Genomic DNA, 13,885 nt, shown 5'->3' with positions numbered 1-13,885 from the left:
GTCATTAAAATTTAAAATAGAACACCCCTTATCCAATTATTTTTCATAATGACTAGTTTACCCCTAATTAATTAGTGTTAATCGGGGTTATTAATTAATGTTAGTGAAATTAAATTAAAAATCAACTAATCTTGATTCATCATCAAAACATTTATTTTATTTTTTTCTGAAAAATAAAACTAGAATCGGTATATGTTCATGCTCTCATAAACCGATTTTGGGTTGATTTTTTCAATTCACAAAAAAAAACTCAGAATCGGTTTTTACACATGTACACAAAAAACCGATATTTGAAAGAAAAAAATCAAAAGTAATTTTAATCATACTCGATCTGAAAATGAGTGTGATTTCATATTCGATTTTAGTTCGCGTATAAACTTCATAATCATTTTAAGATCGAGTATGAAATCATACTCGTTTTGAAATTATGTAAAATCATACTAATACTCATTTTTAATTCGGGTATAACCAGAATCGGTTTACACGATGCACACATAAAAGCCGATTGTTGACATTGCATAACATGAATCGGTTTATAAAAGTGCTCATGTAATCCGATTCTAACAAAAAAAAAATTGAGAGGTTTTTCTTACAACAATCGGTTTACTCGATACACATCTAAAATCCGATTCTAGCATTATACATCAACAATCGGATTTTATAAGTGCTAATGTAATCCGATTCTGATTCAAATTTCTCGAACCAGAAAACATATCAAGGACAATCGGCCTTTGTGGGCATAAACATAAACCGTTTCTATTTGCAATCGGATCACATACACATTAACGTTAACCGATTCTGATAAACTAGGAAAAATTTGATTTCAAAATTTTTAATTTTTGAGCGATTTTATGTTACTAAAACCTGGTTTATAGGATTGGGTTGAGAAGAAAAGAAGAAGAATCAGTTGAAGTGGAGATGGAAATGAATTTGATTTTGATTTTGATTTTAGTTTTTAATTTTATGATTTTAGTTTTATGATTTTGATTTTAGTTTTTAATTTATGATTTTACTTTTATGATTTTGATTTTAGTTTTTAATTTTATGATTAGGTTTTGATGAGGGCAAATTAATAGTATTAATATTTGATAGAGGGTAAATTGGTAGTTTTGATTATTTTTTTTGTCCTGTAGTCATAGGCCCAAATTAATGGGCATAGGCCTCAATTTAGCCAGGTAATATAAGAGCTAGGGATTGACTCGAGTGCGCTTGTTGGAATAAAATCACATTTATGACTCCCAAAATTGCAGAAGTTGATCTTTTTTTTTATTCTTTTATTCTTTTTTGCAGAAGTTGTCACTTTTCGGTCCTGGCTAAATTGGGGACTATACCACTTAATTAGGGCCTATAGGTTTCTTTCTCACACCTCCAAATTACTCTAGGCACCCAAACCTTATAAAAAAAAACTAATTTACCCCCACATTAATTTCTAAAACTCACTCATATAAATTCTAATCTTTCTATTTTCAGTAAATCCAAAATCAAAAAAAACTAAACCTAAAAAATCTTTCTATTTTTATCATAAACTTTCCAAATTCTCAAAACCCTAATCAATTTTTTTTCATCCTCTACTCCGACGATCTTCGATCCAACCAAGAAGAAGGTAAATCTCCATCAACCCATCTTCTTATCTTTACACCCAGAATCGGTTTTTATTGACCTATCGAATAAACCGGTTCTGGGTTTTGTTTTCAACATGAAGAGCATGCACAGTTTTCAGTTTACAAAAAGATTAACATCAACCGATTCTGGCTTAGAAATGAAATATGAAAATACATCGCCAGAATCGGTTTATATATGTAATATGTATAATCCGATTAATATAGTCTTTTCATCTTTCTTTCATAATCGGGTTACATAGTTTTCTTTATGTACCGATTTTTAATTTGATTTTTTTTTTTTGTAGAATGGACTTCAGACACCTACCATTCTACAATCGCGATTTAACCGTGGAGGATATCCTGAGGCAACCACAAAGAGTGCCACAGTAAGGAGCCTATACAAGTTTGCTTTCGGAGCTGAAACCCGTCTTGAACAAGTCCTCGCATTGATTGATAAGCTTTCACTTAAAGATCTTATTGAGGTCATCACCTTTGCCGGGATAAGGAGAAACCTGATTTCATCTGGGAGGGAGCTGCATGCAGAAATGGAAGGTATGTGGGAACTAATGGCTGAAGCACAAGATGATGGTGGTGATGCTGGTGCTCCTGCTGATGGTGGTGCTGCAAAGGCTCCCGGTGGTGCTGCTATTGCTGATGCTGGTGCTCCTGCTGTTTAAGTTCTTATGTTTAAGTTTTAGATATTAAAAGTTTAGGTTTATAAGACTTGTGGTTATTTTAAGTTCTTAACACTCTTTTAAGGTTTTTATTTTGGATGATATCTGTGTTGAACTTGATGAACTTGAAGCTTTAATTATAATTATGTGTTATTCTATAATTCTAGCCTGACATGCCAAGAATCGGTTTACTCGATATGTCATTATAAACCGATTGTGCAAGCCAATCTTTCTAGATGTTTTGGAATCAGATCACATTTGGAAATATATAAACCGATTAGTGTCGGTGAAAATTCAAAATTTAAAATGACTTTAATCGGTTTACTTTTGTCGCAAGAAAGACCGATTCTTGTGGCATATAAACACAATCGGTTTTTATTGTCTTTCTAAAAGACCGATTATTTTAAATTATTTCACGTTTTTCAAAAAAAAATAGTCGTTTGGGACTTTCTCTATAAATAGAGACCTCACCCTTGGACCCCATTTGCCCCAAAATTGATCATTTTATTCCCCCTCACTCCATATATTCCACAACTACTCATTTCATATATATACATACAAGAAATGGCATCATTCGACTCCGCGGAAGATTTGGCAATCACGAAAGCATGTTATGCAGAAAATCGGCTTAGACGTCAATCCTCCGAAATGGAGGATTCAACAACCTTTTGAGTTAAAGTACACAACAAATTTATCCAAGAATTTGGAAATCCTAACGCAAGAAGTTTTCAAACCATCCATGAAAGGCACCTAGTCACCGAAAATGCGATACTTGCTTTTTTAGCTCTCCAACCTCCGATTTTTAATGCTCGTCCCTTCACCTTGTCCATTGCACAATTTGTAAGTAATTTTGTGGTTTGTTTTTCGTACCCCATGTTGTGTTATCTTCCAACGAAACACCACTAACAAATGTAAGCTTGTTTTTGTGTTTTTGTAGCACGAAGTCGTGAAAGCGCGCTACTTGGAAGTAAAGGGGGGAAGCATTCGCCTTTGATGCAAGCTATCACTTCTTGGCAGATAGAATCCCGGAGGATAACCCGGACTACTTGGATGCGGTATCGTCTTCGTCGAAGGAATATTGATGGCTTTAGAAGTTTTTGTAAAAGTTTTGTGGGTAGACCTCTATGTAAGCCCTCACGAGACTATAACTCGTCCACTAGGATCGCCTATGAGTTTAACGGCTTAATGCATGTGCTAAATGCATCCTACAATAATAATGCAATGAAGTAATGAAAGGAAAAATCGGTTTATATATGTCACAAGTAAAATCCGATTTTCATTATCGATGTCAGTGTTAACCGATTCTGGATGTCCTCTGGTAATTCTAAACACCAATCCACAATCGGTTTACAAAGTGAATTAACATAAACCGATTCTGAGTAATTTTTACGAAAAAACAATCAAAATGTTGATGTTTTGATGAACTCTCTAACATTAGTTAATCTCACATCCAAAACAAAATTAACCCCTAATACGATTAATTAGTGTTAATTAATTAGGGATAAAATATGTAGTTTGGTAATTATTTTGATAAAGGGTGGTGTGAAGTGATTTCTAGTGACTTTTTTTTTATCATCTAGGTATAGGCCCTAATTAAGTGGTATAGACCCCAATTTAACCAGGTTGTTGATGTTATGACTAGGGCTGCACAACGGGTAGGGTGGGTAGGATATGGCCTATACCCGCCACCCTACCCGTTTACCAACGGTTAAGAAAATCTTTACCCGCCACCCTACCCGCCAAATAATGGATAGGGTAGGATACGGTTAAAAAACTGGCGGGTAGGGTAGGATTGGCGGGTAGGAGTAGGGTATGTGCACTTCTAGGTAGGGTGGGTAGGATATGACCTATACCCGCCACCCTACCCGTTTACTGGCGGATAAGAAAAACTTTACCCGCCACCCTACCCGCCAAATAGTGGATAGGATAGGATACGGTTAAAAAACTGGCGGGTAGGATAGGGTTGGCGGGTATGGGTAGGGTATGTGCACCCCTAGTTATGACATTCTAGATGCACCCGTAAGACTCCGGGGTGGTTAAGAACACAACCAACATACATTCTCCGACTGTCCTTCGGGAGTTGTTCGATAAATTACAAAGACCTTGAATGAACCAGTGATTATTTTCGGCGCTTAGGTTTCGAAAATTCGTAATCAATTCCGAGATATCATGGCTTACGGAGGTGCGGCAGTTGGAGGATTGAGTTCAATTCCATCATCAACATCAATAAGGCAAGTGAAACTAGGCAAAGAGAGTGAACTGAGGATCGAAGTAGGTATAGATGCTCCACTCAAACTTCGTCTTGTTAATGGAACTGCTGAGATTTTTGGTGCTGAACTTCCTCCTGAGATCTGGATTTCATTTCCTCCAAGACTTAAATTCGCTGTAAGCATTTTTTTTTACACCTTCTTGAATTTCACGAATTAGCGCTTTAGGGATTCAGTAAATTTGATGATCAGGAACCTACCTTTAAAATATTGATTATCTAGGCGTTTAGATGGACTAAAGATTGCATTCCACTTCTTATTGATTGCCCTAGTTCAGTTAGGGTTTGCACCTATAAGTTAACATATAAGCTGTCAAACATAGTGACTACCTGAACTTTACTTATGGTTGTAAAGCGAACTAGAATCCATCCTGAGGGTTTTTGGTTGCCCTGCAGTCTTGGTTGGAGACCAAATAGAGGAATTGATATTAGGAAAATTGGCCAAATGCTCTCGAGTTCCAAGCTAGTTACTAGTGTGCAGGGACATGGCACCCTTATAGCCCTCGATCATAGCATTGTCAAGGTTTCACCATCCTGGGTATTAAGGCTTATGGATGTGCGCCAAGTCCACCGCCACCTCAGGACGCTAGCAACTAGCGAGGCGATAGTTATATTCATTATGTATAGTTAACTTGGGTTAATCTTTGACAACAAAATATCAGAACCTTGCTTGTATTGCTCTGGCCTGATATCAAATTTCACAACGTAGGTCTTTACTTGGTCTGGTGCTACAATCGAAGTGGATGGAGTTACTGAAACTGATTATACTGCAGATGAGGTATATATTTACTTTGTTTTTATGTGTGTTTTCTAATGATTTCTGTTTGTCAAATGGTTTGAAGCTGATATTTGTGATAAAAGGAGTCGGTGTTGTTAGGTGCATTTAATATGTTTGGATTTATTTATTTTTAATAGACACCTATGATAAGTTATGTAAACGTTCATGCCGTGTTGGAAGGGCGCCGAAGTCGTGCCAAGGCAGCATCCACCGATGACCCTGGCTCTTCTCAGGTATTATTTCTTCTATGTTTCTGCTTAAAAAAGTTAACATTTGAAAATTTGGATTAATCATTGAGTCATTTGTTTTGAATCTCAAGTTATGATCTTTTAGTGCTTCAGGGGCCTAGGGTGATTGTTATAGGACCTACGGATTCAGGAAAAAGTAGCTTGTCAGCAATGCTTCTTAGCTGGGCTGCTAAACAGGGTTGGAAACCTACTTTTGTTGATTTGGATATTGGTCAAGGATCTATCACTATTCCTGGGTGCATTGCTGCAACTCCAGTAGAGATGCCTATAGATCCAGTGGAAGGGATTCCTCTTGAAATGTCGCTTGTGTACTACTTTGGGCACCCAACTCCCAGGTAATTAACATTTTCATGCTGTATGCAAATTTAGCTAAAGACTTTCATGATCCATCTTTCCTTTTCGACGATAGATTATATTAGTGTTTGTAGAGGCTTGTTCACGTGTTTCTATTTAAAAAGAAAGTTGGAAATTTTTTGTTTTCTTTTCTCGTTTGTGAAGTATTTTTTGATTTAGTGCTTCAACAGTGTCAATGCAGATTTATATAAGGTTCTTGTGAAGGAGCTTTCTCAAATCTTAGAGAGACAGTTTGCTGGCAATGCTGAATCTCGTGCAGCAGGAATGGTTATCAATACCATGGGTTGGGTTGAGGGATTAGGATACGAGGTATTACTATTTCCCTCCTAATGTTATACATGCTATTACCATGGAATACACAAAGTTTATGTTTATGTGCTTTTTGACTCGTATTCGCCTAATGTTTTACTGCAGTTACTTCTTCATTCAATTGATACGCTCAATGCAAATGTAGTTCTGGTTATTGGTCAGGTAGATATCCTTTCTCATTTTCTTGGAGGTCATCAATCAATGCGAAGGCCAATCAGTCCGTTTATGGTTTAGTTTCTATATCTTGTAGAAAGGGACCCCTCATATGCCATTCCAGAAACTTGCATTTCCGTCATTATTGTTTACCATCACAAGTTATGAAGGTCCATAGTTGTCAAGATGTGGATTTAGTTTTTATTGCAAGAGAAGGTTTCCTATGAGGCGTTGTTTCACTGCCCACCTTCTATTAATGTTTACGTGGTGGCGATATCTGCAGGATAAGCTTTGCAGCATGCTTAAAGATGTACTGAGAAAAAAGCCTAATGTGGATGTGGTGAAACTTCAAAAATCTGGTGGTGTTGTGTCTAGAAATGCAAAAGTCCGTCAGAAGGCGAGGGGATTCAGGATAAGGGTAAATTCCCATCCTTTGAGGTCATCTTTCTTTCTTCCGTTTCTTTATCAAACACTTGAATTCTTATCACATTCGTTTCCCTACAAACACTGTTCTCGTACAAAATCTGAATCCATAGTAGGCATGTAGGTTGAAATATTCTCGAGTAAATTGTTGAGGTCGTATTCAAATCTGATCTATTTGAATTGATAGTTCATTTTGTAAATTGTTTTGTTTTCTTTGTATCTTTCAGGAATATTTCTACGGACTCACAAATGATCTCTCTCCACATTCCAATGTGGCGAATTTCAGTGATTTGCATGTCTATAAAGTTGGAGGTGGACCGCAAGCACCACGCTCAGCTCTTCCTATAGGTGCAGAGCCAACTGCTGACCCCACGAGGCTAGTCCCTGTGAATATTAACCGAGACCTTCTCCATGTAGTTCTTGCTGTTTCCTATGCCAAAGAACCAAGTGAAATCATCTCAAGGTGAAACATATTATACTCCCTGTCAGTTGGTAATTTTTTCATCTCCCTCAATATCTCCCTTATCGACTCTTACTGATTAACTCCATTTGGTGGACGGATGCAGTAACGTTGCTGGTTTTATCTACGTTACGGATATTGACGTGCAGAGGTATGATTTGAATAATTTGATTCTTTAATCCTATTCTTTTCTAAAATTGTTCCCTATTTAGAATTTGCTGACTTTTTTTTGTTGGTGATCTTGCTTTCATGGGTTTTCAGGAAGACGATCACGTACCTTGCACCCTCACTCGGGGAGCTTCCCAGCAAATACCTCATAATGGGCTCCTTAACATGGGTTGAGACTTGAATGGAAACAGGATCCTGGGGATCGTTTCTCCTGAAGTTTTTTTTAACAATGAGACGGAGACCGACTGTTCTAGTTAGACTTGAAACTGATTATACTAGCCAAGTAGAGATTGGGTGTAGATTTTGTAAAAAAGAAGAAATAAGTACCAAGTATTATCTTTAAAACCATAATGGTAACTTCATATTTTGATAAGTTCATTGGAACTGATAGATCTCAAGTATATGTGCTTGAGCTTTTTTTTCTTTTTTTTGGTAGACATGTGTACTTGAGCCTTGAGCTTGGCAGCTTGGGCCCCTCCGGCGAGGGGAAATAGTTCTCAATATATGCTGTTGCCTCCTTTCATGGAATTAAAATGCCACACTGGGTGCAGAATCTGCAATAAATCAAACACTGCCTGATAGTTATCAAATTATCCTCGTACACCAAAATCTAAACAAACTCATATCATAATCTCTCTTCTTAATAGAATTTTTTTTTTCTTTTTTTCTTCTTTTTCTTCCTCCCCTGACATAATGAATAAATTATTTTTCCTTCTTTTCTCAACTCTGATCATTCCACCTTCATTAGCTCGCAATGATATTTTTAACGTACTAGACTTTGGGGCAGTAGGGAACGGATTAGTTGATGATGCACGGGTAATTTATTAGTTAATATTCACAGTTTTTACAGCTATGATGGGAGTTTACGTATATTTTTTGCCAGGAAAGAGTCCGTGATCATTGTTGTTTTGTCGATCAATATTTTATTTATCATGCGATGTTTTTGGGTAGGGTTTCAAAGATGCATGGGAGGCTACATGCAGTTCTTCGTCATCTTCACCAACCATGCTTATTCCTTCTGGTAGAACCTTTTTGTTGACACCTTCTACCTTTCAAGGCAACTGCAAGTGTGAGCAAATTCATGTTCAGGTATGTAAGAGCTTTTCCCAAACGTAATGTTTCGACCCTAGTAGAGTCTCTGTGTCATCATCGTAGAAGGCATGAGACCTACTTAATGGGCACACTTTGGACATGGGCCTTATAGCGATAGCCTATAAAAAAAGAACCATCATTTAGGGCATACAAGAAAATTTTGGGGCATACAGACTTATTATGCCATCCAATGATAGATTATAAGGGATGTCCTAATGATGCTTAAGTTACTATAATACCCCTGCATAGTTTAAATTGCGTTAATGCCCTTCCACTAAATTAAATTCTAATCCTAAAATTCTCCCACTAATTAATTCATCCCATAATTAACTACCCTATTAATCAACGGTTACCCATTAATTAACCGTTAATTAAATTATTTTTAAAAAACCGAAAATTTTCAAAATAAAAAACTCATCCCCCCCTCCAAAAAACAGAACCGAACGCCCTCCCCCCCCCCCCCCCCCCCCCCCCCCCCCCCCTATTCTCAAAGTCTGATTTTTCGATTCATTTCTCGATTAAACCCATATATGGCACTTCGTGTTAAGCGATGCCCTAGAAATACGGTGCCGAATCCTGGTGTTGCTTCTGTAGCATCTCAATCTAGGGCTTTTGGAAAAGATGGAGATAAAGAGGATAGTGGATTGATTGGTGTTGGAGAGCGAGATATAGACCATGTATCTATAAAATTGCACATAGAAAGGTATTTCCCACAAACCCATTGCTTGGTTTTTCGTATTTCGTTGATTTCATGACATGTAATCGATGATTCCTCTAGGTTTTGGTATTTCTAGAGTAGTGTTCAGCTCAAATTTAGCAGCCGAACTTAATTTTTTTTTTCTACAGACGAAGAACAGTTCGGCCGAAAACATGTAATGTTTTGAATATCGAATGAGCCGAACCTGAGAGTTCGGCTTATAAATTTTTTTATGCTAATCATCCGAACTTGGATACGATTACTTAATAATCCATCTTACATTGTTCGACATATTGTTCGGCTCATTCGATAAATATCGAATGTGCCGAACTTGACTCTGTGTATGGCTAATAGCTTCCTATAAACTTGTCCATTTATAGGTGACTTATCACATTGTTTAGTAGAGTCATATTTATTTATTTTGGAAAATTAATTAAGGTGTATCATTTGTCTTAGCACCAATTCAGGAAAATTCAAAGAGAAGCTTAAAAGGAAAACAATGGAAGTGACTACTTCTAATTCAAAAAAACTCCCAAACCTCGAGGTGGTGGCACCAAAAACTTGCATGCAGGGAAAAGGGGAAATGACACAGGTGGATGTTTTCCTGTAGAACAAGAGGATGATAATGATGAAAATAAGGGTGTAGTATGAGGTGATGATGAAGATTGTGGTGGAGGGGGAGGAGGGGATGATGAATTTGGTGGTGATCGTGAACCTCTAACTTGATTTTTCTTCTCAACATTGATGCATGTCGTTTTAGAGCTTTGAATGTATTTTTTATGATGTGGAAGATAATATGAATGATAAAATGTGGTGTAAAGAGATCATAAAGATTGAAAGATCTCTTTTTAAGGATTTTCTTATATAGAGCTCTCAAAGTTAGGCTTTAGAATCCTTCCGAAACCGTTTCTCCTTGAGATAAAATTTAATTTTGCGTCCAAACATGTCCCAGAACAGTGTCAGGTTCGGCTAATACCTTGCCAACCTTTCCCGGCCGAACCTGACAAGTGAAATTTACCCCAGGTGGTTGTCAGATTCGGCTGACTCGATTAGATTAATTTTAAGACGAACTTATCTCTGTAAACACTTCGAAAATCTTGACTTTTAGGCTCCAGGTTCGGCTAACTCGTGATGATGAGTTATCAGCCGAACTTATCTCTGTACACTCAAGTTTTTAGATTTTATTTTGTCCATAACTTCTTCGTCCGATGTCGGAATGGACTCATTCTTTTTGCGTTGTTTTCGTATTTTCATTCTCTTGAAGATGACGATAATATCTCATTGATTTGAGTGTGTTAGAGAATTTATCGGTCGAACTCGCATGTGTTGCTATCTCAAGCATGTTTGTCAATGTTAGTGATCAAAACTATAAGTCTTGATTTCTAATCTATTATAGCTAAGTCTCGGACTAGGATAGAAAGTGTAGTTGAGATCAAGGACTTCATGGTGATTCATCATACAAGTAGAAGAACTACTCAAGGAACCGGTGGAACTTCTCGACAAAAAGGTATGTGAAGACTTGAACTTATCTATCACTCAAAAGTCTATCTACTCTATCTCTAAATCTTTGAGACAGGAAGTCGTATGCTATATATATATATATATATAGACTTTGATTATACACATTTGGTATTTCGATCCGAGTATACCTCGCCTATCTATATATCGAAATATGTGTTTGTAAGATTTTCGCTTCGATCAAGTTTATCTTTACCTATTGACGAAAGTCATGATATGTTTCAATCATCTTGAAAGTTTCTTTGACGAGAAATGGTGTAACAACTATATAACGTCCTCTAAGAATGTTTCAATGAATGAAATGAGAGTTTAGATTACATAACCAATGGTGGCCATAAGTATTGTTGTGGAAACACATTTATGTATAAGTCCTATTCCTTGAACCAAAGTTTGCAAACTTTGTTGATCAAGAGAACCGGAAGAATGGCGTGAGCCAAGTCCGCGAACTCCGTCCGCGAACAGCCGAAGTTCTCAAACCCGAGAATTTCTCCTGGAGTTGACAAACTACTTGCGTGAAGCTAAGTCCGCGAACTCGGGTTTTTGTGAGATGAAGTTATGAAGGAAGTGATTAACTAAAAGAGGATTTGACAAATGTTGTTGATGGCAATGGAAAGAGATGATAGTAGCAACGGTCTTGTAAAGAGAATGGAGTTGAAGATTTCAGTTTGGCTGAAGATTGAGAATGGATTAGAGATTGTTGGGTTGAGTTATAAGTTGAAGCGGTGCTATTGAAGTTCTGTGGTTTTAATGGATTTATAGTTGAGTTGATTAATTGGGGTAAGTGAACTATATTGGAGTAGAAGTTATTGTTGAGAATCAGGTGGTGTTTGTGTGTGAAAAATTGTGTGAATTGGTGGTATTGTTGTTGTCGTGATTATGGCAGGTGGTGGTGGAGTTATCTGTGTAGGTGGAGTTGATAACAAGAGATTGGTGATGGTGGTTTTGTTTGTGTGGCATTGGTGATGCTAAGGAAAAGGTAGTGGTATTGTTGGATTTGTGATGCTGGTAGACAGTATTTGAGTGGATTAAGGTGGAAGTTTCATGTATATCAAAACTCAGGCAAGGAAATAGCAATTCAGGGGATGTTGGTTCTTGGGTAAGTTCTTAATTGTCTTAATTGTGTTATTTGAAGAATGAATCGTCGAATTATTAAAGTTAAGAGATATTGGAATGAAACTGTATAGTGGTGGTTTAGGTTTATGTTGATTTACGGAGAATTGTATTGATTGTGATTAACTGAGTTAAGAGAATGGATTGCACATGATGGAATTGCAGATGTAAATAGGGTATATGTAATGACTTACAATTGAGGAGTATATGTCTGAGATGTAGAAGTTGGAGTTCTGGACTGCAGGTTGTGGATGTAATGTATTTGAGTTACAGGGTATGGTTGTGTTCTTAAGAGAAGTGTAGCCGTACTCTGGTGAAGTTAGAAATATAATTGGTATTGTTGATCTGAATTATTATTTGTGTTTTAGTGAGCTGGTGTTGCAGATGGAACTATAATTGGAGATGGATTGGGACATTGTTTGTTTGAATGTTAGTATCAGAGCTCACTATTAGATTTTATATGGGAAACAATAGGAATAACCAATCTCAGTTAGTGAACTAGATTAGTTTAGAATTGGGTTGGGTTGTGAGATAAATCTCAATCACTAAAAGCTATTAATAATTAAAGGAATTATTTGATTGATTGAATTGTTTTGTTTTGGTTGGTTGTTTGTAATGAAGTAAAAACTGTAGGGTACACCAATAACTATAGATAACAAGGATTTGGAAATAATTAATTTAAAAGTATGAACACATGCACATTTCAATACTAAAATAATAATGGTAGTATATGGATAATGTTTATAACATTAAGTTACTCTTAAATAGTACATGAATTTAAAAACTATTTAATTATAATAATATAGTTTCATTTCGAATTAAAATTCGAGTTCACTAAAATAAATAAATAATAATAATGATAAAATAAATTAAGATGATTGAATTGCTTAAATTTATGATTTGGTTTCTTAGTGCCTCTTTATTTAGTTAATCTCTTGGATTAGTCAGCTGCTAGCTTTGGGGGTGCTACAACTTCATTAAGATTGTGAAGCCAGACCGATACTACTTTTATCGTAGTTGTGTGATCTGATCTTGCATCTTCTATCGTACGAGTACAATCAGATAGATTGGCTTGAGATTGATATCTCTAATAGGCAAGATATAAAAAGTAGTCACAAACATCTTCGTCTCATTGTTTGTGATTCCGCAACATCTTGTTTCGCTACCATACGATTAAGATTGTTGTGAGGTGATTGATAACTCTAGGCTGTTCTTCGGGAATATAAGACCGGATTATCAATTGGTTCCTGTTCACCTTGATTATTATCAAAAGACGGAACAAAACCTTTAGGGTTTATGTGTGGGAGACAGAATGATCCTTTGATAGACTTGTCTGTGTGAGACAGATTTTTTTATTTTCAGAACCTGCGATTTTGGGTCATAGCAACTCTTAGTTGTGGGTGAGTGATGTATTTTCAAATGGTTGTAGTGACAGTGGTAAAAATGGGTTCTTTTCAGATTTGTGAAGGGAATAAAATTTTTAGATTTTTTTTTAAAACTTAAGAATGTAGCAAAATTAAATAGCAAAGTGATGTGAAATTTTATGGACAAATAGGGGTTTAAGATTCCACCATTCAACAATACTTATATGATCTAATATTTTTTTACTATGCAATTTAAATAATTGGTTTGATTCAAAATATTGCCAAAAGCATATTTCCAAAATATCAAATGTTAATCACAAGCATAATGCATCAAGAGTCTAAAACTAAGCATGCATTATCAAGGGAAAACACAGTTGATTAATAAAAATCATTTAATTCATTTTTATCAATGCAATTAATCACATAAAAATATTGCATAAAAAAAATAGAGATTACCACATAATTATTGTGAGAATGGCTTCCTCTGTCATCCCTGGGATTGGGTTTAGCTACTAATGATGAAAAACCTCTCAAAATATTTCATTGATGCTCAAAAGTGTTTTACAATGAAGAGAAAGACAAGAAAATGATATAAAACAGGATTCTGCGACCCACAGAAGGCGTCCAGAATCAACGATAGAGATGAAGTGCTGCTGTCGTTGGAAAACTA

The 13,885-nt window shown here is 36.2% G+C and overlaps 1 protein-coding gene across 1 annotated transcript; it reads left to right on the top strand.

Annotated features, from left to right (window-relative positions):
* The first annotated feature begins 4,311 nt into the window (after nt 1-4,311).
* Nucleotides 4,312-7,957, top strand: LOC113276025 (protein CLP1 homolog). The gene is made up of 10 exons (XM_026525617.1): nt 4,312-4,660; nt 5,251-5,319; nt 5,457-5,552; nt 5,661-5,902; nt 6,092-6,230; nt 6,336-6,392; nt 6,667-6,801; nt 7,034-7,269; nt 7,373-7,417; nt 7,528-7,957. The coding sequence occupies exons 1-10, from the start codon at nt 4,445-4,447 to the stop codon at nt 7,613-7,615; spliced, it is 1,323 nt and encodes a 440-aa protein (XP_026381402.1). The 5' UTR covers nt 4,312-4,444; the 3' UTR covers nt 7,616-7,957.
* The last annotated feature ends 5,928 nt before the right edge of the window (nt 7,958-13,885 follow it).

This window comes from Papaver somniferum, chromosome 4, assembly GCF_003573695.1.
Source record: "Papaver somniferum cultivar HN1 chromosome 4, ASM357369v1, whole genome shotgun sequence".
Classification (NCBI taxonomy): domain Eukaryota; kingdom Viridiplantae; phylum Streptophyta; class Magnoliopsida; order Ranunculales; family Papaveraceae; genus Papaver; species Papaver somniferum.
The sequence above is the reverse complement of the archived record's forward strand: the minus strand, read 5'-3'. Positions and strand labels throughout refer to the sequence as shown.

Coding starts and splice junctions, on each gene's coding strand:
- LOC113276025 (XM_026525617.1), top strand. CDS start 4,445: ATGGCTTACGGAGGTGCGGCAGTTGGAGGATTGAGTTCAATTCCATCA. Junction 4,661..5,250: donor CTCCAAGACTTAAATTCGCT/GTAAGCATTTTT, acceptor TTCACAACGTAG/GTCTTTACTTGGTCTGGTGC. Junction 5,320..5,456: donor CTGATTATACTGCAGATGAG/GTATATATTTAC, acceptor TATTTTTAATAG/ACACCTATGATAAGTTATGT.